Source organism: Malus domestica, chromosome 09 (assembly GCF_042453785.1).
Source record: "Malus domestica chromosome 09, GDT2T_hap1".
NCBI lineage: Eukaryota > Viridiplantae > Streptophyta > Magnoliopsida > Rosales > Rosaceae > Malus > Malus domestica.
The window spans coordinates 9,852,311-9,878,453 of record NC_091669.1 but is presented as its reverse complement, the minus strand read 5'-3'; the positions used below and the strand labels follow the sequence as shown (position 1 = coordinate 9,878,453).

Sequence of the window (26,143 nt, the reverse complement as noted above, 5' to 3'; positions counted from 1 at the left end):
TATATATATATATATATATATTATACACACACACACATATATATATATATATATACACATACATATATATATACATACATATATATATACATACATATATATATATATATATAATTTTTTTTTTCGCGTGGAGTGATCCACCATCCCAAAACCCATTTTCCCTTTGTTTTTTGCATGGTGCTAGCCACCAAGAATCCACCTTCTCTTCTTTTTTTTTTTTTTTTTTATTATTTTATTATTTTTTTCGTCTGCTTTCACATGGTGCTTGATCCACCATTCCCCTTTTTTTCACGTGGTGCCAGATGCACCTCTTTTTTTTTCACGTGGTGCCATCACCACTTTGTTCCACCATCCCTTTTTTTTTCTTTTTTTTTTTAATATATTTTTTCTTTATAAATTTGGGTGGTGGGTAGAGGAATTTGCAGGGAGCGGAGCTCGAGTTTGAGGAAGAGCTTCTCGGCCGGCTAGTCGTTTGACAGCGGTCTTTGAAGTTGTTGGCAGCTGCGAGGCAAGAGACGGAGGAGGATGCAAGAGAAGAGCGGTGCAGCCTTGATGTCGGAGACTTTGCCGTCGCCGTTGCTGCTTGGAACTGATGGGCCGAAGGGGAGAGCTGCAGAGATGGTGATGAAGAGTCTTGCTCGCGACTACCGCAGCTGTTGTGACGATGGTTGCCGGTCGTGGCAGAGCTGGAGTTGTAGGCGTCCTTGCGGAGCTTTGTTTGTATAGTTTCCAGGTCTACATGCTGCTGGACAATGCTCTTGTACTTATCGCTTTCCTGGGCCGGAAGCCGTTGCTCGAATAACGAGCCATGATCTTGCGCACGTATCAACTGCAACACCTTAACCAACGGCTGTGATTTCACCAACGATACATCTCCGTTATTGTGCTGCTGCTGAGTTGGGCGATGTGAAGCCGTGGGGGGAGCATGCTGCGTCTTCTTGTCTGGAGACCAAGGTGAGGCAGAAACTGCTGCAGAAATTCTAAATAACCTGGGTGAGTGTCATGATCCAGTCATCCTTGTGGGCACCCATGTGATTGCTAGTGCCACCACATGGCGGTGGTGCAGAAGAAGATGGTGATCCCTGAAGGAGCGAGCACGTACGGTGCTCAGCTACGTTGCTGCACCGACAATGGCTCCGGACTGCACAAATTCGGGTTACCCACTAGCCCCAAGTTGAAGGGACTGCAATCGAAACCAGTAGGTATTTTCCCGTACAGTTTATTATTCGAGACGTTGAACTGATTGAGCCTCAGCTTGGTCAACTCCGACGGAATCTCACCGGTTAGTAAATTTTTCGAGAGATCCAAGTAATTCAATACCGGCAAGTAACCGAGTTGGGGTGGGATCCGACCCGTTATGCGATTATGAGATAGGTTCAGCTCCGTCAACTGGGTCCATGAACTCACTGCACTCGGAATTTCACCGGAGAACATGTTCTCCTCCATTTTCAGCCTCTGCAAAATCTTCAGCTCCGTTATACACGGCGGCAAGTCACTGGAGAATTTGTTTCTGCTCACGTCGAGGCTCGAGAGGTTCGTAAGCTTACAAATCGCCGACGGAAGCTCGCCAGAAAATGAATTGCTGGAGATCTTAAGTGTTGATAATTTAGTAGCCGCCGATATCGACGGCGATATGCTGCCGTTGAGTCTGTTGTTATTCATCGTGACGAAATAGAGACCAGGCAGACCCCAAAACTTGTCTGAAACGACGTCGTCGAGCTCATTGAATTTGATTCGAACGTATCCGAGAGAATGACACTCGTTTAACGTATCGGGTAAATTTCCGGAGAAATGGTTCGCCATTACGATGAAACTCCAGAGCTTTTTCTGGTAACAGAGGAACTTTGGCAGCTCGCCGGAAAACGTGTTCGTCGAGACGTCGACTTCTGCCAAATCAGAATATCGGCCGAGATTTTCCGGGAGAGAACCGGAGAAGCTGTTGTTGAAGATCTTGAACTGCCGCAGTTTCGGATTGGAGGCCAAGATCGAAGGAAGCTCGCTGGAGAGGAGATTGTCGTTGAGATTCAAAGACTTCAATTGCAGTTCTGCAATTGTTTCTGGGATTTTTCCAGTGAAGGCGTTCAGAGAAAGATCTAAGTTCCGAAGAGAGGTCAGGTTTCCAATGCTCTCAGGCAATTCGCCAAACAGGTGATTTTCGTACAGCTCGATCTGCGTCACGCTCCTCAGTCCACCAATGCTTGCCGGAATCAGACCGGATAGGAAATTCGTTGACAAATCGAGGTTCATCAGCGAGATGAGGTTTCCGATGGAGTTTGGTAAGCGGCCTCTGATGTTGCATTGCGGGGCGAAGAGGGTCTGTAGCTTCGTCAAGTTTCCAATTTCGGAAGGCAACTCGCCGAGCTTCAATGGATTGATAGCGAGTTCCAAGCGAGTCAACTCGGTAAGATTGCCCAAGAACTTGGGGATTGTACCGGTGAGCAAGTTCCCGGAGAGCATCAGGACTTGCAGGGAGGGAACCGGCTGAAACTCGTCGGGATATCGCCGGTGAAGTTGTTGTTTATGAGGTTCAGGATTCGCAAGTCGGTGAACTCCGGCTGAAACTCCGGCAATGTCCCGACTAAGAGGTTATCGTGGAGCTCGAGACCATGGAGGTGGGAGTAGAGAGATGAATGGCCCATATTTGGCCTTGAATTTGCGCATAATAAGCCCGGGTCAGGAGGACAGAGCATGAGCTGCTGGGCCGCGTTGTGGGCCGAGGAGAAATGGAAGAAGACAAGCTGGAGTTTGAGCCCGTTGTGGCTTGAGCCCTTTTGCTGTTGGGCAGAGACACTAATGAGGATGGGTTGCTGACGAGGGCCCGGCTTTCAAGCTACGCATATATACACACACACATATATATATATATATATAATACTTGTGTATTCCTTTTCTTCTTTTTTTTTTCTTTTTCTTTTTGTAAATACATAAACATATGTATTCATCATTTTTTTTAATAAAAATTGACTTTCTTTAAGAAAACATTTATTTATATTTTGATGTGACTGAACTCGAAATTTTGGAATATTCAAGCTACCTACGTACCCCTCCAAAGAAGAGATCAAGTCGTAACGTAGTTCAAATACATACATATATTTTTTTTTTGTTGGTATTTTCTTTTTTTGTGCCGTTTGCAGTTTCAGCTCATGCAGGCAAGGAGCGTTGGTGTCGTTTGCAGTTTCAACTCGTGCAGGCAAGGAGCATTTGGTGCCGTGTTGCAGTTTCAGCTCGTGCAGGCAAGGAGCGTTGGTGTTGCCTTTTATGCTCGTGCAGACCAAGAGCGTTGTGCCATGCAGTTTAGGCTCGTGTAGGCGAGGAGCCTTGTGTCTTGCAGTTTAGGCTCTTACAGGCAAGGAGCTTTGGTTGTCGCCTTTTATGCTCGTGCGGACCAGGAGCGTTGGTGTTGCCATTTATGCTCGTGCAGACCAGGAGCGTTGTGCCATGCAGTTTAGGCTCGTGTAGGCGAGGAGCCTCGTGTCCTACAGTTTAGGCTCGTGCGGACAAGGAGCTTTGGTTCGTGCAGTTTAGGCTCGTGCGAACAAGGAGCATTGGTGTTGCCTTTTATGCTCGTGCAGACCAGGAGCTTTGTGCCATGCAGTTTAGACTCGTGCGGGCGAGGAGAATTTGTAAATTTTGTCAAGCAATCCTGGAGAGGCGTTCTTCACAATCTTCATAGCAAGGAGCTTTGACCGCGTGATTGAAGAAGTCTTCGGGTAAGAAGTCCCGCATCGTGATGGGGACGGACGATCTTTGTGTCGAAGTTTCATCATCTTCAACACGTTCACGTTGCTTTGAAGGTTGACAATAGCTGTTTTGCCCCCTTTCCGATTGGCGGACTTGTGGAGGAGACGTATGCTTCTTGTGCAATTTCTTAGGAGTGACTTGAGTCCATCCTTCAACTTTGCTTGTCTTGGAGGATGCCCCCAGCTGTTGAGGTGAAAACTTTGTGTCGAAAGAGCCATAAGTGATGGTGGTATAGTTTGACTTCACCACATCGTCAAGATCTAGCTCGATGATTCCTTTCTGAGCCAGCTTCATGATGAGATCTTTCAACACGAAGCATTTTTCTGTCGGATGACTGATGAAGCGGTGGAATTTACAGTATCTTGGACTGTCGGTACGATTCATCTCTTCCGGCCGTTTGCACTCAGGCAAACCGATCACCTTCTTGTCCAGCAAGTCTTCTAACATGGCAACCACATCAGAGTCGGGGAATGGATAAGTTTTCTCCTCAAGCTCATTCAAAGTGCGTCTACGCATCTCTTGATCACGAAAGCCTTTGGCTTGAATCGCCTTGCCTCGTGTAGGGATTTTGACGGGAGCTGTGTTGACTGTCATTGCTTCTTTGGTGGATTTCCACGTAGCCTTCTCCACCTTTGGCCCAAGAACTTTGTCGTTCTTGTAGTCGGCGATCGGTTCTTTCTTCCCATGATGGGCGATGCTCAACTCCATGTCATGGGCGCGAGTGGCCAATTCCTCGAAAGTCCGTGGTTTAATGCCTTGAAGGATGTATTGCAAACCCCATTGCATGCCTTGGATGCACATCTCGATTGAAGAGGTTTCCGAGAGCCTGTCTTTACAGTCGAGGCTTAGAGTGCGCCATCTGTTGATGTAGTCAATGACTGGCACGTCATTCCACTGTTTTGTGCTCATTAGCTCTAGCATGCTCACAGTGCGGTTGGTGCTATAAAAGTGGTTGAGGAATTCCCTTTCCAACTGTTCCCAGCTGTTGATGAACTCAGGCTCTAGGTCCGTGTACCACTCAAAGGCGTTTCCTTTCAGCGAGCGCACAAACTGCTTGGCGAGGTAGTCCCCTTCGGTCCCCGCGTTGTTGCAAGTTTCGACGAAATGTGCAACGTGCTGCTTTGGGTTTCCTTTTCCATCAAACTGCATGAACTTTGGTGGTTGATAACCCCTTGGCATCTTTAGGGCATCAATCTTCTTGGAATAGGGCTTCGAGTAGAACAAGGAGGTATGTGAGCTCCCTTCGTATTGTGCCTTAATGGTGTTGGTGATCATCTCCTGCAGCTGCTGGATAGAAAGAGATCCCATGAGTGCCGTTGCTTGGTCTGGCTCCGGCTTCCCATTGATTTTCTTCACCAGGGGTTCTTCGTCTCCGCCAGCTCCTCCCTTTAGTGGATCATCCTCTGGGTCAGGTTTATCGCCGTCCTGCGCCTCCAGTCGGTTGACTAGTGCTGCAATTTGCAAGTCTTTTTCTTCCACAGTTCGGGTTAGCCTTGCGATTGCTTCATTCATTTGAGCCAGCTGCTTATCGATTGAAGTTGCTCCAATGGTCATGACTTGCATGGCTGCACTGCCGTTTGAATCAGCATCGGAGAGCATGGATTCAGAGTATTTCCTTGGGCTTTCCCCCCTTGGTGCCCTTAGTGAGGCTAAGGTGATCAAAGGCTCGTGCCTTGGGTGCTCTTGTTCCATTGGCAGAGTTGATGCAGAGGTGAAAGAGGTGGCAAAAGTAGCTCTTGCCATGCTTCGAGTCGTGATGCCCAAAGTGACACCAGTTGCGACGAGGATGCTCTTGTTCTTTGCGCCGGTTTGCGGGAACAGTTTGAGCCTTCCTTGATGCCATTAATTTTGGAAGTGCGCTTGAATTCCTTGAACGGAGAAAGAGATGAGAGGCAGAGATTGTCCCACCGGGCGTGCCAATTTGTAAACACGGAAAATTCCTGAAACGAAAGAGACAAGAACGACGTGCACAAACAAATATTTGTATTTGATGATTTTGGGTTACAATATCTCTCTAATTTGATCTTCTGATTCGATCTCCGTAAGGTGTTGATTTGTGGATGTTTCGTTGATCCAAGGGCCGTCGAGACTTGATCTTGGATGAACTGTTGGAAGTTTCTTCAAGGGGCCGTGGGCTTGATCTTTGAAGTTGGATTTGAGCAGATCTTCAAGGAGCCGTTGGGGTTTGATGAGTGTTTCTTCAAGGGCCGTTAAGGCTTGATCTTGAATAACGATGATGAACGGGTCTTTAAGGGCTTTTGGGCTTGATCTTGAAGAACAGTGATGAACGGATCTTCAAGGGCTTTTGGGCTTAATCTTGAAGAACGGTTGGATGTGTGGATTGGTCGACGTTTGTTGATCCAAAGGGCCGTTGGGGCTTGATCTTGGATGAACGGATGATGAACGATGGTGCTTTCTTCAAGGGCCGTCGGGGCTTGATCTTGAATTGGTGGAAGTTCTTCAAGGGCCGTTGGGGCTTGATCTTGGAAGAACGATGAACGAAGAACAAAGAACACTTTCTTCAAGGGCCGTCGGGGCTTGATCTTGAATTGGTGGATGATTGTTGATCCAAAGGGCCGTTGGGGCTTGATCTTAGAAAAACGATGAACGAAGAACAAATAACACTTTCTTGATTCTTCGGGAACCTGGATGCTTGAGAGCTTCGAAGTTTCAGAGCTTCAGAGCTTCAAGGTGTCATATGAATTGGTTCCCCCAAATGAATGAATTATCCTTCTATTTATAGAAATTTCCAAGGCCTAATTTTGAATATAATATTCCAGATGAAATAAGTCGTTTCTGCCAGGTGTTGACACGTGTCCTGTTTGATGACTTTTCCAACTTATTTTGATTTTTTTTAGACACATGCTACGTGTAAAATTTATGTAATACATGAGCGTTGAAACTTTGATTTATCGGTCAACATTTATTTACCGAAATTTCGATGTCTACAATGACATCTACCTAAAGTGGGCGACACTTGTCCGAGCAATTCCAAACCTTAGGAATGACGCATAAAAATTGTTTTCCTTACACCAAGAGGCATACCGGAAAGATGTTGAGAGAGCTTTTGGTATTCTATAAGCACGGTGGAAGATTATCAGCGAACCGGCAAGATGGTGGAGTCGAGAAAATTTGGACTCCATCATGAAGTCTTGCATCATAGTACACAATATGATAGTAGAGGATGAGCGAGATGGGTATATTGATGGAGAGTCTGATGACGACCAAGAAGATCCAAATAGGTCAAGAAGGGCTTATGCAAAAATATATGATAGGCCTAATTTGCCTTTCAATCCAAGAATTGATAGTATATCTATAAATGAGTACATGAGGCGCTATAGAATGATACGTTCTTGTGCCACAAACAAGTACCTACAACAGGATCTTGTTGCACATCTTTGGGCCAAAAGAAGTATGGAGTAGGCGTTTAAGTTTTATGTTGTTAGATGTTTTTATAAAAATGTTGTTTAAGTTTCATGTTATTAAATGTTTTTTTTATGTTGTATAATTTGTATGTTGGTTATTGTTATTTAATGTTGTTTCATATTGTTTAATGTTGTTTCATGTTACTTAATTTAATTTAATGTTGTATAATGGCTTAGGAAGTTATAGGAAAAAACTATAATTTAAAAAAAAATATGAAACAAATTTTGTGAAATAGAAGTTATAGGAAAAAAAATAGAATTTAAAATAAAATGAAACAAATTTTGTGAAATAGAAGTTATAGGAAAAAATGGAATTTAAAAAAAATATGAAACAAATTTTGTAAAATAAAAGTTATATGAAAAAAAATAGAATTTAAAAAAATATGAAAAATAGAAGTTATAGGAAAAATTTTGTAAATAAAAAATAATAATAAAACTGTAAAAAAAGAAAAATTCAAATGCAACGGCTAGCTGACGTTAGTTAGCCGTCGCATTTGAATTTTATCTTAAGCATTCCTGTCGGTTATAATCGACAGGATTAATGTTTTTTCTGGCCAACCCTTTGGCTCATTCAGATTCCGTGGGGCCCTCTCAGATTCCATGAACCCTATAGTCCAGCTCTCGGTTGGAGACAATTTTTGGACTATTTTCGGCCCTTTGGCCATTTGGACCATTCGATTGGAGATGACCTCATATTTGGTTTGGGTAGCCTTGCAACAGAGCTCATAAGACCCATCATAGAACATTTGAGTTAATATCCCAAATATCCTAAGCCGTAGGAAATTCGATGAACAATCCAAGCAGATGGGGTTCTATGGTTTTGAACAACCAACCCCTAACAACTGTATCTTCAGTGATCCACTTAGTATAACCAGAATCAGTTTCTTCAACATGGGGAGTTTTTTTATCATCTTCGACCAAACCTTGAAATTTGAGTCCCTCAACTTGAACCCAGCATGCCGTTGATGTTGGTGGATTCATTGGAGATTAGTTTGCAGACCTTTCTTCTTTTCGGCCATCGGAAGTTAGGGGTTCAAATATGTTTGTGGCCGTATGGACCGACACTATCAAAGAAATTTGGCAGGGGTAACAAGGTTTTAGGGTTTTGGTTTGGTGCTAACCGGAAAACAACAACCAGTGCAGGTTTTGTGCTGACCAAATATGGGTCGCTACGGTTTTTTTTGGGAAGAGACATGCCTAAACCTGCTTTGGTGCCAAAATAAAAGTAGAAGAGTATTTGAGGAATAATTCAATTGTATTCTTCTCTTTTTTTTTCTTTAAAAAAGGGGACAACTGGTAGCAAGCCACGGTTATCCACCATTTTTAGAAGCCGGGAAGACTTATAGAGGCATTTCAGTCTCCTCTGGTCACAAGTCTGGCTTCCACAAGGAATATATATACAAGGATATCCCTAATAAGGAGAGAATTACAATAATTAAATAAATACAATAAGTTGAACCACGCCAACAGTTCAGACTGTTCAGTACCAAATCCTTTATTGGTCTTAGTTTAAACCGAATTCTATGGGTCAACTTTCAACTAAGAATATATGCCATAAGTAAAAATACTAGAGTCTCTTTGGTTATTCACCCTTAGATTTGATATTAAGATTAGACCATCTCCAATCTTTGGGTTTAAACTTAAAATTTTTAACCTAAAAAATTCAGGTTTTAATCCAAAAACAGTTTTTCTGCTCCAACCCTTCTAGGTTAAATTTTTAGTCCGAAATTATTAAAGAATGAATTTATGATACTTTTTTTCTTAAAGTAACTTTAAAAAAACATATGTAGATTATCTTAATTTAAATTTATGAACATTTTAACATAAAAATATTTAGTTTCCAATAAACATTGAAAAATCACTAAACCGACACCATGAAACTCGTTGAACACTATGAAAGAATATGACACATATGAAACGATTTTTTTTTTAATTATTTTAGCCGTTGAATTTAAATTTGAACTGTTAGATCTTTTTTTTTATTGTTGGATTTGATTATATTAGGTCTTAGCCGTTAGATTCAATGAATTTATAAATATAAAACTAAAAAAAAAATACACATATATTTGCTCCAAGGGATGAAACAAGTTGGGGTAGGTTTAGAACCTAAAATATGAGTTCTACTCTAAGGGTTGGAGTAAGTCTTAGAGGTTGAAATATTAAAAGTACATCTATTTATTCTTCATCCTTAACATCAAATCTAAGAATAAATAATCTGCATTCCTTCATCTAATTATTCTTCATCCTTAACAACGAATCTAAGGATAAATAATTATACATTTCTTGATCACTGAATGACTGAGATAATTTAAACAAATAGACAAATAGATTGCCAGTTAACCTCAAGAATAATAAATGAATAATCGTGAGGACTCTGGACTCAAGTCACCTCCGTTTCTTTCTTTCCTGACTTTCTAAGCGTGACTATTGCCCTTTTTCTATTCTTTTGTATTGAGTACATTTGATTACTCTTTTCACGTTTACATGACATGAAATCTCGTTGGTAACAATTACAACTTATTTATATTAATAAAATATAAACGATATTAATATTATATTCTATCTAAAATAATTTTGTTGTCTACATTTTTCTAGAACCTCATTGCCCTTTCCTCGACAATTCTTGACTTGCCACTGCCTTCGACCTTAGGTAGGTTTGCTTATGACATCCTATTCGGTTAATAACAATTCTTTGCCCAATATTCGCGTGGAGGTGGCGTGTCCAATTGATCCGTCATATTCCAGGAAAAGCAGTCCACCTCTTTCTTTTTTAAGCACCTTCCCACTTTCCCCCATTTTCTGATTAGTACTCTGGCGATGCAAGCCTTTACTTAATTCCTTATTTGCATGCATACTAGAGTTTAATAAGTAGCCAGCTGCAGTTTGTTGCCTTTCCATTCATTTCACTCCGTAAGTAGTAATTAGACTACTTTAATTTCATTGCTATTTTTTTTTGTTTAGATAATACATGATATGGCTCTAATTTTTTTGTTTGTTTAGTTAATACATGAATGATATGCTCCACCAGAATCACAGGTTGAACATGGCACAAGGTGTTTGGAAGTCCATGGCACGAGGTGTTTTCGAGACTATGGCTGGTGCGTTGAAGACGTCATTACATCCATCAAGCACAGGTGTGTCTCAACAGAACAAATAAAATAATTCTTTTCCATTTCATTATCTAATTATATAATCTTCTATATTTTTTTTCTTGAAAAAAAAAAAAAGTTTAGGGATCTCATACAAAAATGTTCGTATAAATACGTGGCCTTCATATTAAAATTACTAATTATTAACAAACAAAAAAAAAACAGTTACAGTGGGAAATAAAATGGAGAGTAGAGAGAAACAAGTGAGAAAATAGGAAGAAATGAGAGTGTGTATTATTTTCATTAGAAAAAGAATAATGGTGTATGTAGCACCACTTATTATAAAGAAAAACAGTTACAGTGGGAAATAAAAAGGAGAGAAGAGAGGAACAAGTGAGAAAATAGGAAGAAATGAGAGTGTTGTCATTGTTGAGTTTGATATAGCTGGACATTCATCTTCAAGAAATTGAACTTAAGAATAACTTATTCTTTTGCTCCATCCACCCTTATTTGTCTTATAGATGAGTTTATGTGTGAGAGTTCAACACAACTGTGGTTCGTTAGTCTTATAATTTGAAGTAATTGTTGTATTTTGGGAGACAAAAGCCATAATCACGAGCATCGTATTAGGCACAAATTGTGTTAAGGACAGCATGTCAAATTGTTTCAAGTTTTGTATTTTATATGAATGTGCTTAGCATTATTATCTAATTATTAGATGAATGATTTCTTGATTTTTTTTATGTGATTGTATAAACAATTAATATCTATCCTAGTTTTCCAACATTTAGATTGTTAATAACTTAATAGCTAGCAATGATCCTATATAATCTTCCAATTGTCATATAATTTCATATGCACAATAATCAGAACCATTCCTGAAATTGAAGTTAAACCACAAAAATTTTGAATGTTTGAAAAGCATGCATGTATACTAGAGGACTATTCACAATAACAAAATAAGAAGGAAAAAAAAGGGATACTTTGGATGCGGTCCGTAATTTTTAACATTTTTTTATTAAAACCTTAATAGTATTCAAAGTTTGATCAATGTCCCTTGACTTTGTACACCTCATTATATTACGATTAATATTTATATTTTTATAGTTTTGAGATTAATTGTTTGATATTTTATGAGATTTATAATCCTATAAATTTAAAATCCCTCATTATAATACTATTAGAAACGGTTACAATAAAAAAATTCAAACATTTTGATTGAATAAATGGATAAAAACTATGTAAAAATAAGAAATAATAAATGGCAAAAGAATGTATCCATAGTGTTAAAAAAATTGGTACATTTCACATATAACAAAGTGGTACATTAATAAAGAAGAATGGGTACATTATAAATAAATTAGGGTACAGATAAAAGATTAAAAATTATGAGTACAAATGATTTTTTTTAAAAATATAGGCGCTAAAAGAAATTAATACATGGGTACAAAATAAAACTAAAAAGAAAATACTACAAATTTAAAAAAAAATGTTGCAAATTAAAAGTGGGTACAAATTAAAAATATAAATATATGATACAAAGTTTAGGCATAAAGCATAAATATACCATATGTAATTTTTCTATCATTGATTAAATATACAATGTCACGTGACGATATACACATGGGTACAAACACAAATAAAACTTTAAAAAATATGGGCACAAAAAGAAACTAATATATGGGTACAAATTAAAAATGAAAAGAAAATTGGTACAAATTAAAAAATATTTGCAAATTAAAAATAGGTACAAACTAAAAATAAAAATATATGATAAAAATTTAGCCATAAATATAAATATACTAATTGTAACATTTTTAACACTAAAGGAATATATTTAAAAATAAAAAATATTTTATTATTCAAATAATTAATGATGTTATTAATACCTAAGGACTTTGATAAAAAATTGAAAATGAATAGGATTTTAATCAATGGAGTAACAAAAATAAGGATGTGAACCTAATTTTCCCGAAAAAAAATGACAGGAATATCAGATGAATATAGCAAGTATGAACCTTTCTTTGATGCTGTGAAAGCTGGTGATTGGAAAACTGCAAAGGAGTTTTACAACCAGCATCCAGAGGCAGTAAGAGCAAGACATCCGTTTTCCGGTAAGACGGCTCTTCACATGGCAGTTGATGCCAGGCAGACGAAAATGGTGAAAAAACTGGTGAAGTTGATGGATGTGAAAGACTTGGAAATAAAATCGACAGTAGGTGGTGTAACAGCTCTTGGTGTTGCTTCAAATACGGGGATTACAGAAATGGCTGAATGCATGGTAAAAAAGGACAGAAAATTACTTACCATCCCCAATTCATTCAACATGATTCCACTTGTCAGAGCTTATTGCAACGGCTATTGGCATATGTCTCGGTACCTCTACTCCGAAACTCCGGTTGAATATTTATGGGCAGACAACGGACCCAGTGGCGCTACAATCATCTCCCAATCTTTTGCATCCAAAGAATTTGGTAAGAGTTTTAAATATGTATGGCTAAATTATGGTCATGAATTCAAGGCGTCTGATATCCATTTTTTTTTCAGTTTTGTCACTTTTTCCAAACACTGAAATGGTACCACCAAAATGTCACAACAGAAATTGCATGGGATTTAATTCAACTGTCCCCAAAATTGGCCTTTACTACGGACCACTTTGACTCAACTCCTTTACACGCTTTGGCTGGTCTGCCTTCTTCATTCCAGAGTGGAGCACATCTCAATTTCTGGCAACAATGGATCTATGACCGTTAGTACCACTTCTCCCTTCTCTTTTTATTAATATTGTATATTTTCTCACCATTATATGACATATTTTCTTCCACAATTTTGCTGCAATTTAAGAGGAATTTTGATTATATTGAACTCATTTACAAAACATACGTATACAAATTTTAGTTGAATGATTGGTTTTCAGTTTTTAATCGAAGTCCTTGAAAATTAATGTTTTAATGTATTTTTATGTCGATTATTATATTTTTAACTCAAAAATTGAAATTTATAGTTATTTTTTTTAACAAACAATATTATCTACACTAACGAGGAGGGGGTAGGCTTAACCTCACAATTTATATTTATATTAATAAGACGTTAAATAAAACCACGAATTATGGAATTGAAAATATTAAAATATAAAGTGACACATGTACTCTACATAAAATCTCATTTTACTCCTTACACTCTGTTCTGTTTCACTTTACCACCTGAACTCTTATTCTATGTCCCATGTTACTCCATTATGTCAACCCCGTTCCTAAAACTATTAACTTGCTGATGTGACATGGGTATTTTAGTAAATTTAGCAATTAAAAAAATTCAATTTAGTTTCAAAATGAAAAATCGATAACCCGATCGAGAGGAAGCTCGCAGGGGTGAGGTTGTGAGTGAGCAAGACAATGCGGCGTATGAGAGCAGCTGAGCACTGAGTAGGGTTAGGGTTAGGGACTTACGTGTAGGGTTAAATCTTAAACATAAAACGGTGTCATTTTAAACTTATAGGGTTTTGGTTTGGTTTCCAAACCCCTGAAATTGAAACCGAATCAATAGAATTTGGTTAAGTTCCTAGTTCGATTCATTTTTTTTTTCGGTTTTTAGTTTTTCTTCTTCGATTCTCTGCCCGGTTCAGTTTTTTTCAATCTTCGGTTTTTCAAACCCCACCCCTTTGTACATTCACCCCAAATTAACCAAAAAATTATTGTACCATAAAATGTAGATTATTCAAACCCAAAACATGGGTACATTCTTCAAAACCACACACACACAGATAATAGATATAGGCTTAAGAACATTAGATTTTTTTTTCAAATAAACTTGACATGTATACATTCTCAAATCAACAAAAAAGAATGTACCCATACAAGTTTAAAAAATGGATTAGAAAAAATGAAATGGATTTTACATAAAAAAAACAAAAAAGAAGAAGAGAAATTACCCATAATATACATTTCAAAGAACTCCACTACTTTGAATGATTTCAAAGAGAGACAAAACCTTGAATCCTAACAAACGTAGCCAAAACACAAGCAAACCAGAATTTTAAAATTTCAACCAGCCCTCAATATACTTGTTACTTAACCATGTCAAAACTACAACCACAGCAAATGGCCCAATGGTAAGGGCGCAAATTGCTGCTCCCCAATAACAAAAATTGTGGGAGGTCCTGAGTTTAGTTGCTGAAATTTTCAATCTGATCTTGCAGAAGTGATGTAATTTTGAAATTGACCTTGCAAAAATGCTGGAATTTTGAAAGTAGCCTTTAAAAAGGTGCAAGAATTTTGAAACTGATCTTGTAGAAATGCTGGAATTTTGAAATTGACCTTGCAAAAATGTTGGAATTTTGAAACTAGCCTTAAAAAAGGTGCCAGAATTTTGAAACTAATCTTACAGAAGCACATATAAGATTTTGAAACTAATCTTGTAGTAGTGCATGAACTATGAAACTAATTTGTAGAAGTGCAATTTTTTTTGAAACTAATCTTGCAAAAATGCATGGATTGCGAAACTGATCTTGTAGAAATTAGTTTTTTACGGATCTAAAATATGTTTGAAGTTTTATAGATGGTGTAGATTTCGACAAGTCTATTAGGAGCATGACTGGAATTTTAAAATTTTGGTTTACTTGTTTTTTAATCTAGGTTTGTTGGGTTTTGGGCTTTTGTATATCATTGAAATGATTCAAAACTAGTTGAGTTCTATTAAATATATGTTGTGTTTTTGTATCAATAGGTAAAGCTTTCTAAAAACAATGTATACATTTTACATATTAAAAAATTTGGTACATTTTACATATAACAAATTGGTATGTTTAAGAATGGGTACATTTAAAGTTATAAAAATTAAAAAATTATATGAATAGGTAGTTTAGGATTAAAAAATTGAAAATCTTTTTATATAGAATTGATTAGTACAAACTTATTTTAATTTTTTGTTTTTTTGTATTTTGGGAAATGTTTTAAATTGAAAATTAATTAAGAGATTAATAAAGGTGTGAGTATTAAAACCCTAAATCAATTACCAATTTTTACTTAAAAGAATTATGTAACCGAGCTTGTATATATACATACACATACATATTTATGAAAGTTCTAACAATAAACCAAAACTTTTCTCTATGCATGCATGCATGCAGATATATATTACATCAAATATATAGGAGTTTAAAGTATTAGGATTGATCTCTTGTACATGTTCTTATATTCTTCTCAGGCATAGACATACAACCTCCTCCTCTTACCGTCAATTTTACTGCTATAACTGTTCGGAATGAAGAAAATGGCCAAGCTAATAACAAAAGGACTCCAATGCGATCAGGTTTGCTATCCTCTCCCTCCCTTCTTCCCGCCATAAAAAATTCAGAAGTGTGTCTAGCTAAACGGTAGGATCAAATTTGGGTGTTTAAAATGTATGTTACCCCTTTATCATTAGTTTTAACCAAAAGTAGTTTATGGTATTTTTCTTCATTGTAAGTGAGAAAATTCATAATCGACTTACTTAAATGACAAATTCGGTGCTTAATTATTTAGACTAATCCCTCCCTATCTTACTTTATGGAGGAAATATCATGAGGGATAATTTTTTTTATTTATTTTTTGTTCATGGCCAATCTATCTTCTATCTTCATTTAATTTGGACAAAATGCGTAAAGTAGGGCATCAATTCTTCATTCAACATTTATTGACCTAGCAAGCGATCATATCCATCCCTTTACCTGATGTAGTATCATAATTAGAACGATAGTAAGGTACCTTTTCCTTTTTCTTTTTCTCAATTGTTTTTCTTTATACCGATTATCATCTAGAAAGGTAATAAGTAATAAGCTGCATATTATATCCTATTTAAGTACTTGCGCCACATTTTTGGATTTCCATTGCAGTGGCAGGTTTATTGGAAGGGCTTGTTTCTCAATCAAAAAAGCAGAAGGAAGGCCTAGTTTCGTATATAGCTGAGAAACTTGGTATGCAAGTAACAATCTCATTTGTTGTAAATTTGAATTTAAATCAATTACTACAAGCTAGTTTAATGACATTAACATTAGGGTTTTCAATGTCAACCCAGGAATCAACCGCATCTACAAGATCAAAACTGTCCATGTCCGGTCCCTTGCAGTTTTAGATGTCATGTGCAAAGAGATAAAGAAGTTGGACATGGATCAACAGCTGCTGAGCACTGTGGCTTCGGCAATGCTCCGAGCTGTTGATAAAGGGAACGTCGAGTTTATTACTAAGATATGTAAAGCAAATCCAGAACTTCAGTTCGTCTGGAATAATGAAAAATCAAAGATTTTATTTCACTATGCCGTCCAATGTCGTCAAGAAAAGATTTATAACCTTTTGCATGGGATCTCTGCAAAAGACTGGTTCATAGCTCTTACCGACAACGATAATAATAACATGCTACATATGGCAGGCTTGCTTGCCCCATTTACACAACTTAATTGTATTCCAGGTGCAGCTTTGCAGATGCAGCGTGAACTACAATGGTACAAGGTTAGAATTTCCCACTCAGCATATATAATTCTAAATTACTTGCCCTAATCATAACATAAACCGGCAGAATCAAATTAACTCTCCGGAAATTTTGAGTGAGAGGGAGGAATCGAACTCAGGACCTCACGTTGTCCTTCTTAGTTTGTTTAGGCAAATATACAACCCCGATGTATGAATTTTTTTTAAACCATCCCCAAGCCTTGAAGTGTAAATTGTAAAACGAGATTATATCAAAATATATTTTATGCTCACATGTCTCAATACTTTTTGTTTGATACAATGTAGGAGGTAGAGGCGGTTGTACCTCCCAAGTTTCTTGACTCTACGAACAAGGATAATTTGACACCAAGAGATCTATTTACGAAGAGTCACAGTGAATTGCTACAGAAAGGTGAAAAATGGATGAAGGAGACGGCAACTTCTTATACTGTTGTAGGTGCTCTTATTATTACCATGATGTTTGCTGCTGCGATTACAGTTCCTGGAGGAAATAAAGATACCGGCTTTCCCGCATTCATCAATGAAAAATTGTTTATGGTGTTTATAGCTTCAGATGCTATATCACTCTTTTCTTCCACGACCGCAACGTTAACGTTTCTTGGAATTCTCACATCACGTTATGCAGAAGACGATTTCTTGAAATCCTTACCCACAAAGATGATAATAGGGCTTGCCAGTCTTTTTTTTGCTATTGCAACCATGATGATTGCGTTTTCTACTGCCCTTCTAATTATAAATTGTGGACATTCCTGGATTGTGATTCCGGTCATACTTCTTTCAAGTGTTCCAGTCACTTTATTTGCTTGGATGGAATTCCCCCTCCTAGTTAGAATTACCGTTTCTACTTACGGTAAAGGAAAATTTAATAGGAATGTGAAACGTTGGTTGTAAAGGTACTTCGGTATTTTACAATTATTACTCTATATATTTATGTGGGTGTTGTAAGTACTATTAATTATGTGGCCGTCCACTTGGGCAATGTGTAACATCTTGCGGGCCAGTCACTTTGTTTTCCCATCCCTATCTCTCAATTCTCTCTATCTCTATATATTTCATAGTTTATTTCCAACACCTTATTAGCATGCTATTTTATTTTCTTCATCTGAGCTAGAGTCATTGTGTGGTTTAAAATTTTTTCTATACTCAATCATTGAACTTCATCATGCTCTTAATTTCTTTTTCTTCTCTTGAGTATCTAAATTATATACATACACATATACAGACATACATATATATATATATATATATATATATTGTCCAAAGTCATTGTATTGAAAAAAAAACCAACAGGGCCAACAAGAACAAAAAATGCCAGATCAAACCCAAAAGAAAATATAAAGACCTAGGGAAGTCGATACCGTCTAGGCAACTGAAAAGTCATCATAGAAATCAGACAAACGGTGCCACTACTTTTAGAAACAATTGTCACAATTTTTAGATAGTGACACCTTTTTAAGAAATACTGGTCAATATTTCTAAAAACAATAACACTATTTCTAAACAGTGGTCACTATTTTTAGAGAGAGAGAGAGAGAGAGCTTTAAGGGAAGGAATTTCTATTTTTTTTATAAAAAAGGATTAGTTGTAGGGTTTATGTAACATCCCACATCGTCTAGGGGAATGATCCTTAAATGTATATTCTCATCCCTACCTAGCATAAGGCATTTTGGGAGCTCACTGACTTCGGGTTCCATCGGAACTCCGAAGTTAAGCGAGAAGGTGGCCGGAGCACTCCCATGATGGGTGACCCACTGGGAAGTTGCTCGTGAGTTCCCAAAAACAAAACCGTGAGGGAATGGTAAGCCCAAAGCGGACAATATCGTGCTACGGTGGTGGAGTGGGCCCGGAAAGTGGTCCGCCCCAGGCCGGGATGTGACAAATGGTATCAGAGCCTAACCCTGGCCGGGGTGTGCCGACAAGGACGTCAGGGCCCTAAGGGGGTGGATTGTAACATCCCACATCGCCTAGGGGAGTGATCCTTAAATGTATATTCTCATCCCTACCTAGTATGAGGTCTTTTGGGAGCTCACTGACTTCGGGTTCCATCGGAACTCCGAAGTTAAGCGAGAAGGTGGCCGGAGCACTCCCATGATGGGTGCCCACTGGGAAGTTGCTTGTGAGTTCCCAAAAACAAAACTGTGAGGGAATGGTAAGCCCAAAACGGATAATATCGTGCTACGGTGGTGGAGTGGGCCCGGGAAAGTGGTCCGCCCCAGACCGGGATGTGATAGTTTACATCACATCGAATTTTAACGATCCGAACAGTTTATTTTTCAAGTTGTACCTCATAAACAATCCTTACAAAATATGAGTCAAATCGGAAATATTTAAGACATCTAATTGGGTTCAAAGAAATGAACGAATATTTTGGTATATAAGAAAAAATGAAATTTGATCTTAATAATTAAATAGGCAAATGATTTCGGATTGAATTGAATTTTTATAAGGATGATCTATGAATCGAGACTAACAAAATAGACGGTTCGGATTGTTGAAATTCGATGTGGAGTGAGCCCTACAGCTAATCCCCATTTATATATATATATATATATATATATATATATATATAGATAGAGAGAGAGAGAGAGAGAGAGAGAGAGAGAGAGAGAGAGAGAGAGAGAGGAAGCCTCTAAGGGAAGGGATACCCATTTTTTTTTAAATGGGAATTAGTTGTAGGGTGCACACCACATTGAACTTTAACGATCCGAGCATCTATTCTTCAAGTTACACCTCATAGATCATCTTTGCAAAATATTAGCCAAATCAAAAATATTTAAGACATCTAATTGGGTTTAAAAAAATTAACGAATACTTTGTTATATAAGAAATAATGATATTTTATCTTTATAATTAAATAGGCAAATGATTTCGGATTGAATTAAATTTTTGTAAACATGATCTATGAATCAAGAATTACAAAGTAGATTGTTTGGATTGTTGAAGTTTGATGTGGAGTGGGCTCCACACCTAATCCTCTTTATTTTTTGAAAAACATGGGTTCCCTTTGCATAAAGGAAAGAGAGGAAGTGGCAGAGGAGAGAAGAGAGATTATAAGGAGAAAAAATATTTTTGGGTTTTTTAATTATTATATTAAGCTTTTGGTTTTTTTTTTAGTAAAATTCAAATCTTTTTTATTAAATAAAGTCACTAGGTTGTTTTTGTTTAAGAAAAAGTTAAGAGAAGTCCTTTTTATTAACAATAATGCTATTCATATCATATTTTCGTACCACATTTTCATACCACCTTAGGTGACATTTGATGTGGACAGCCACATCATTTGAATTAATTAGATTTTTAAATTTAGTTCATTATTTAATAAACTAATAATTAAGAAAAACTAGTTAATTAAATGATGATTGTGGTATACGAGAAGTCTTTCTCCTTCATTTCCTTGGGTTTTGCAAAATTTTCAAATAATGTGGTTGTCCATATGATGTCACCTAAGGTGGTATAGAAATCTGGTATAAAAAGATAGTATGAATATCATTACTCTTTTATTAAAACTCCATGGCTGTTTAATGTTGAATTTTGTCTACAACATTAAATAAAGTTACTAGGATTCTTTTGGTTAAATATTCGAAGTTTGAAACTATTTTCATTAGTTTTCTTTTAAATCAATGGCTCATTAGTTTTCTTTTAAATCAATGGTATTTGTTTGTTTTTTCTTCTTTCTTGGGGTATGGTTTATGACTTGCCTTTGATTATTCATTTACCTCGAAAACAACACTTGAGTCTCAAGTTGTCATTCGAAACAAAAATTTTGTCATTTAATTCTTGGAAGTCGCATGATCTAACTTACTGGGATGGCAGATGAAGAAGACGAAAAGAAGACAAATTGAGATAGAATTTAACTTTCAATGGGTTAAATGTCGATTTTTCAATAATGTCAAAAATGCCCATTTGTTTCCTTCACAATCAAAACTCAAACAATTCAAAAAAAAACAAGGACAAATTGGTAAAAAACCATATCTTAATAAAAAAAAGTAGAGTGGTGATATTCCCACCCCGGTGTCTTATTTCCCCACCCACCATTTAATGAAAATGTTAATAACATATTTATCATTTTAAAAGAAGACTCTTCAACCCCTATTTAATTCAATACTAAAATTTTGAAAAAACAAAAAATAATTTAAAATAATAAATAAATAATGGTGGTTGGGGTGTGATACTTTGGTGGAAAGAGGTTAGGAAAGATTTGGGTTAGAATTGACGGAAAGGTTGGAGGAAGGAATGGACGTGTGCTAGATGAAGGCGAGAAACTTCAATGGAGAAAAAAGAGAATTGGTTGTGAGATCTTCGGTTTTGACAAAAAAGGAGGAAGAATAGTGGTTTGGGGATCCGAGGTCTCTGCAAAGTGGCATTAGGTGTGAAGGAGATGATGAATGTCTAGGTCTTAGGTCTTGCATTTTCTTTCATTTTTTTTTCTATTTTTATTTATTTATTTATAATATTATTTAAAGATATATTAGAGTTATTTAAAAAAAAATATTATGGTTATTTTGGGAATAATGATGGGTGGGGAAATAGCATTTTATTTTTTTAATTTTATATGGTGGGTGAGATTATCATGTGGGTGTAAGACACTGGGGTAGGTCTAGTAGCACTCAAAAAGTATTGAAAAACAAAATATAAAAAAAAGAAAAAGAAAAAAGTAAAGAAAATTGGGACAAAAACGTAAAAAAGAACTTAACAGTAACCGTATTGAAACAAAACATGATAATTAATTTTTTTTTAAATCATGATAATTATCCTCTAAAAGGTTAGCAGTTATGGAGAGGAGAGATAGATAAAAGATAATGGCAACAAAAAAAAATTAAAACAAATAGAAAAATGAGATAATCCAAACTAAAATGGCAAAACCGTTCACAAGGGAGATGATGAACGTGGCGTCATTTTTTGAAACTGCTATGAGTAGTTACGTTTGGGTTATATCTTTCTCCATGACACAAATATTGACTCATCTCAGTCTACCAGATATTCAGTTTTTTATTTGGTTTACCCCTTCTCTTTTGTGTTCTTGGCGTTTGATTTCATATTATTGGGAATTAATTGTTTTTGTTAATCCATTTTTTGGTCTACTTTTCCCCTCTATCTTGAGTTTTGATTTTGAAATATATACAAATCTATTGCAGGGAATGGACGAAAAGGTTGACAAAGACAAGCTTATTCATGAGTTTTCATTGAACAACCTGCCTGTTATCTAGCAGCAAGGTCCAAGTCCCCACTTTGCAACCTCATCAAGTAATCAGAATCAGGCAAGTGGTGAAATTCCCTTTCTACCGTTGAACATAAATACTCATCACTCTGACTCTGGAATGGTTTTTAGATTTTTCAGGGTTTATCTAGCGTTTTATTTTACCTAATTCTACTTTTGGGTTTCATTCTTCGTTGATTTTGATTGTGTTGTTTTTGGACTACACCAAGGACTTTGTGGAAAGACTCGCTATGGAGATGCAGACCCAGACCATGCGGCACGTTAGATAAAAATTTGACGATGTTTCGAAGAACACATACAGATCTAAAGGCGTTCTATCTGTGAATATTTACTGGTAATTAGTGTTTGCAGATTGCCTCTTCCAACTAACCATGTCTGTTTCCTGTAGTGAATGCCCCGTCTGCATCAATTACATGTATCCAACCCATCAAGTCCTTTTTCTCTAACCTTCTCCAAATTTGAATTTCACTGAAGTGAGGTTTTGTTTGAGTATTGGTAATTTGTTGCTTGCATTTTTGTAAGATATTCATATTTGTCATTTTATTCTATTGGTAATTTGTTGTTTGATTGGTTTTGTTGCTTTCCTCCGCGTTTGAACTCATATTCGTTAATCTACCAATTTTATTTGGGTGCTAAACTGCCTCTGTTACTCAAGGTTATTGTACTTTTAGTTAGATTGTTTTGTAATTTTTTGGGTAAAGGTTTTGTGGGTGAAGCTTTTGTAGGTGAAGCTTTTGTGGTGGGTGAAGCTTTTGTGGGTGAAACTTTTGTTGGTGAAGCTTTTATGGGTGAAGCTTTTGTAGGTGAAGCTTTTGTAGGTGAAGCTATTGTGGGTGAAGCTTTTATAGGTGAAGCTTTGGAGTTGAAGCTTTGTAGGTGAAGCTTTGGAGTTGAAGCTTTTGTTGGGTACCATGAATTGATTTTGCTTCACACTATCTTGATCAAGATAGTGTGAAGCTTTTGAGAATTTGTAGTTGTCCTCCATTGATGAAGCTTTGTTGAATTTCCCTTTTTTTTTTCTTTTTTTGGAAAACTAGAAATTTGTTGAATTTCCTTTTTTTGGTTGGTGACATGAAGGAGAGTACGGGTTGTACATTTCATCACCTGGTTGGTGGCATGAAGATGAGTTCCTTCTTCACCTGGTTGGTGACATGAGTGGCAAGTTGCCAAATGATATTAGAGTACTGGTTGTACATTTCATCACCTGGTTTGTGGCATGAACGTGAGTACGGGTTGTACATTTCATCACCTGGTTGGTGGCATGAAGATGAGTTCCTTCTTCACCTGGTTGGTGGCATGAGTGGCAAGTTGCCAAATGATATTAGAGTACGGGTTGTACATTTCATCACCTGGTTTGTGGCATGAACGTGAGTACGGGTTGTACATTTCATCACCTGGTTGGTGAGAATAAGGGCAAGGTGTCGAGGTACATTGTAGCAAGTGTCGAAGACACAAAGTATGTTTAACCCTTTCGAAGCACAGTTGGCTTATGTATAGATGTGTTGGAATGTATGATGTTTATGTATGAATGTGTTGGAATGTATGATGTCTATGTATGAATGTTTTGGAATGTATAATGTTTATGTTGATTGATATGAGTGATGCTTATGAATGTTTTGATATGCATGAAGGGATCCATGCTTTTGATATGTGAACCATGTTGGTTGTAACACTTAGTATCACATACTTTGTGTCAAAGTACGCATGTTGAAGCTCTGAGTTGGAGTATAAGGGTAGGTCAGTGTAGACCAAGTGTTCCAGTGCTAAGAACGCAAAAGACTCATAAGAAGTTGTCTGAATTCCCTCTTCTTTAAATATTTGCCGAATGGCTTGTGTGACAAAAGATTTCAAGCGGTTGAGGGTCAAAACATTTGTAATGTGTATGCCTTCTTATAATAGCATTTCCTTCAGTACTTAGTCCTCCACTTTGAAAGAGTGAAGCTTGGCCCCATAGTCATAATAGTCAACGGTACGTTTACCCCTGGTTGTCTTGATACGAACTTTTATCTCTCTTGTTGTAATGGGCTTGCTGAGAGTAAAAATCCTTCTTCTTACCAAGAGACAAATATTTTTGGTGACTTAGCGAGTAGCTAAATGAGGCAGGAGATGATGCAATGGGTGTCTGAATGGCCAATATCTCCTCACTTGGTAGAACTTGACTTCCATTTCCCATTTGTTGATAGGGGTTAACCATATGGGGGTTCCCTTGGTATGTCCTTGCTTCGGCGGAGGCGTGGTTGTAAGCATGTGCCATTACCTCAGAGTAAGTCTTCCAAGTGTTAGCATTGATTATGTACTTGAAGAAACAATCACGTAAGCCTGCCGTGAAGGCCTTGAGGGCGATTTTATCATCTGCCTTAGCGCAGCGAGAATACTCATGGCTGAAGCGACCGACATACTCTTGTAGTGACTCGTCCGGCTTCTGGTGAATAATGTACAAGTCATCTGCATAATGCAAGTGATCGGTCTGGAAGATGTGTTGAGAGACAAACAATTTCCTCAATTCCTCAAATGAGTCTACTGTCTCAGGTGGAAGACGGCAATACCAGTTTAGAGCTCTGCCAGAGAGGATGGAGGGGAAGAGAAGACATCGCTCTTGGTCGATGTGCATCCGATATGCCATGGTGGACTCAAAGAAGTTATCCCTTCCAGTATAGAGTTGTAAACCAAGCTTTTGTTTTATCTTCGCTTGAAGGGGGTGTCAAGGATCTTTCTTGTGAGAGGGCCAGGTCTGGGTTGGTTTCAGTTAGGTATCTTAACCTGACATTTGGCCTTCAACTTATTTACTTCCTCAAGGAGCTGTAGGGCAATGGGGTCATGAGTGGAGTTATGTACCACTAGAATTTTCTTTCGTAAGTCTCAATCGCCTCTTGGAAGTAGGAAAGTTTAAGCATGGGCGTGTGGTTTTTTCTTAGACTCGCCGTACTGACTTCTAGGGCGAGTTTGTCGGAATACCTCAGAGTCCCCCGTACCTTCATGTTTCTCTGGGACCTATCGTTCATTCCCTGGATTGGCAGCTTGCCTGGGTCGTGGGAGGGGGACCGAGTCTTTCAGAAACCCTTGGGTCATTGATCTTCGAGCATATGTGGAGGGGATTCTCTCGATGTTGCTTTAGGAAGTCTCAGCAGTCACGATAAATGGCTTTCGATCATTCCAACCCTTCTGCAATGAGGTGTCTTCCTCCACTTCTCCTGTTTTGGGTCGAAGCAGCTAGGTTGAGAGAAGTCTCATGTTGATCAATGTTTTGATGATTAGCACGCTCTTTATCAGGGATACCCATGTTGAAGGAAGGTGACCCTCTGTGTTGGGGGCACCCAGATGATGGTTGATGTCTACAGGGGCAACGAGCTCGCGTGTTTGAGTACACCTAATTTCATGGAGCGTCTGAAAGAGCTTCTCATACTACTCCTGGAAGACCTCATTCTTCATTGCTATCTTGTTGTTTTGAGCTTCTAGCTCATCGACTTTAGCTTGAAGAGCAACCATCTTTCCTTCCTTCTTTCGTTGCTTCGCACTGGGTGCAAGAGGGGTGTCATTCTGTGTGTTGTGGCTTCCTTCGCTCCTTATGTTAGAGAGGGATGTCTGGTCAAAAGAGAGTGTACGGATGGTGGAAACCAGCTTGACAAAGCTGAAGAGAGTGGGAATAAGTGTCGTTCCCACAAACGGCGCCAAATGTTGATCTACAAAATCAGTGAGGACTTTGGTACCACAGAAAATGTTAAGTTTGTGACTTTCACTAGATTGTTCCGGTCACTAGTGTGAATAAGTATGTAAATGGATAGGGACAGGGAAGTAAACACAAGATGTACGTAGTTCACCCAAATTGGCTACGTCCATGGAGTAGAAGAGTTCTCATTAATTGTGAAGGGTTTACACAAGTACATAGGTTCAAGCTCTCCTTTAGTGAGTACTAGTGAATGATTTAGTACAAATGACATTAGGAAATATTGTGAGAGAATGATCTCTATTTATATAAGAGAGTTTCTAGTTTCATTTTGATATTGACACGTGTCGTGTTGTGATTGGCTTCTGATGTTAACACGTGTCGCGCTATGATTGGCTTATGATGTCAACACGTGTCGCGCTGTGATTGGCCTCCTGGTTGGAGGGAAACTCTTCTGGGTCCTTGACGGTATAACGTTGACCGGTGCTCAGTAGTTTCGGGATTGGTCAAGTATGGTACAAACA

At 37.7% G+C, this 26,143-nt stretch overlaps 1 protein-coding gene, 1 long non-coding RNA gene and 1 pseudogene across 2 annotated transcripts; 2 read left to right on the top strand and 1 right to left on the bottom strand.

The window, feature by feature from the left end:
- Positions 1 to 355: 355 nt before the first annotated feature.
- LOC139187760 (LRR receptor-like serine/threonine-protein kinase HSL2) lies at positions 356 to 2,639 on the bottom strand (annotated as a pseudogene).
- A 7,328-nt stretch (positions 2,640 to 9,967) lies between these two features.
- Positions 9,968 to 17,757, top strand: LOC103443078 (uncharacterized). Its single transcript, XM_029108767.2, has 8 exons — positions 9,968 to 10,076; positions 10,167 to 10,300; positions 12,244 to 12,729; positions 12,855 to 13,004; positions 15,461 to 15,565; positions 16,128 to 16,208; positions 16,310 to 16,740; positions 17,026 to 17,757. The coding sequence occupies exons 2-8, from the start codon at positions 10,174 to 10,176 to the stop codon at positions 17,629 to 17,631; spliced, it is 1,986 nt and encodes a 661-aa protein (XP_028964600.2). The 5' UTR covers positions 9,968 to 10,076; positions 10,167 to 10,173; the 3' UTR covers positions 17,632 to 17,757.
- A 3,822-nt stretch (positions 17,758 to 21,579) lies between these two features.
- On the top strand, positions 21,580 to 23,553 carry LOC139198523 (uncharacterized). The gene is made up of 2 exons (XR_011584070.1): positions 21,580 to 21,995; positions 22,165 to 23,553. It is a non-coding gene; the product is annotated as an uncharacterized lncRNA (long non-coding RNA).
- Positions 23,554 to 26,143: the final 2,590 nt, after the last annotated feature.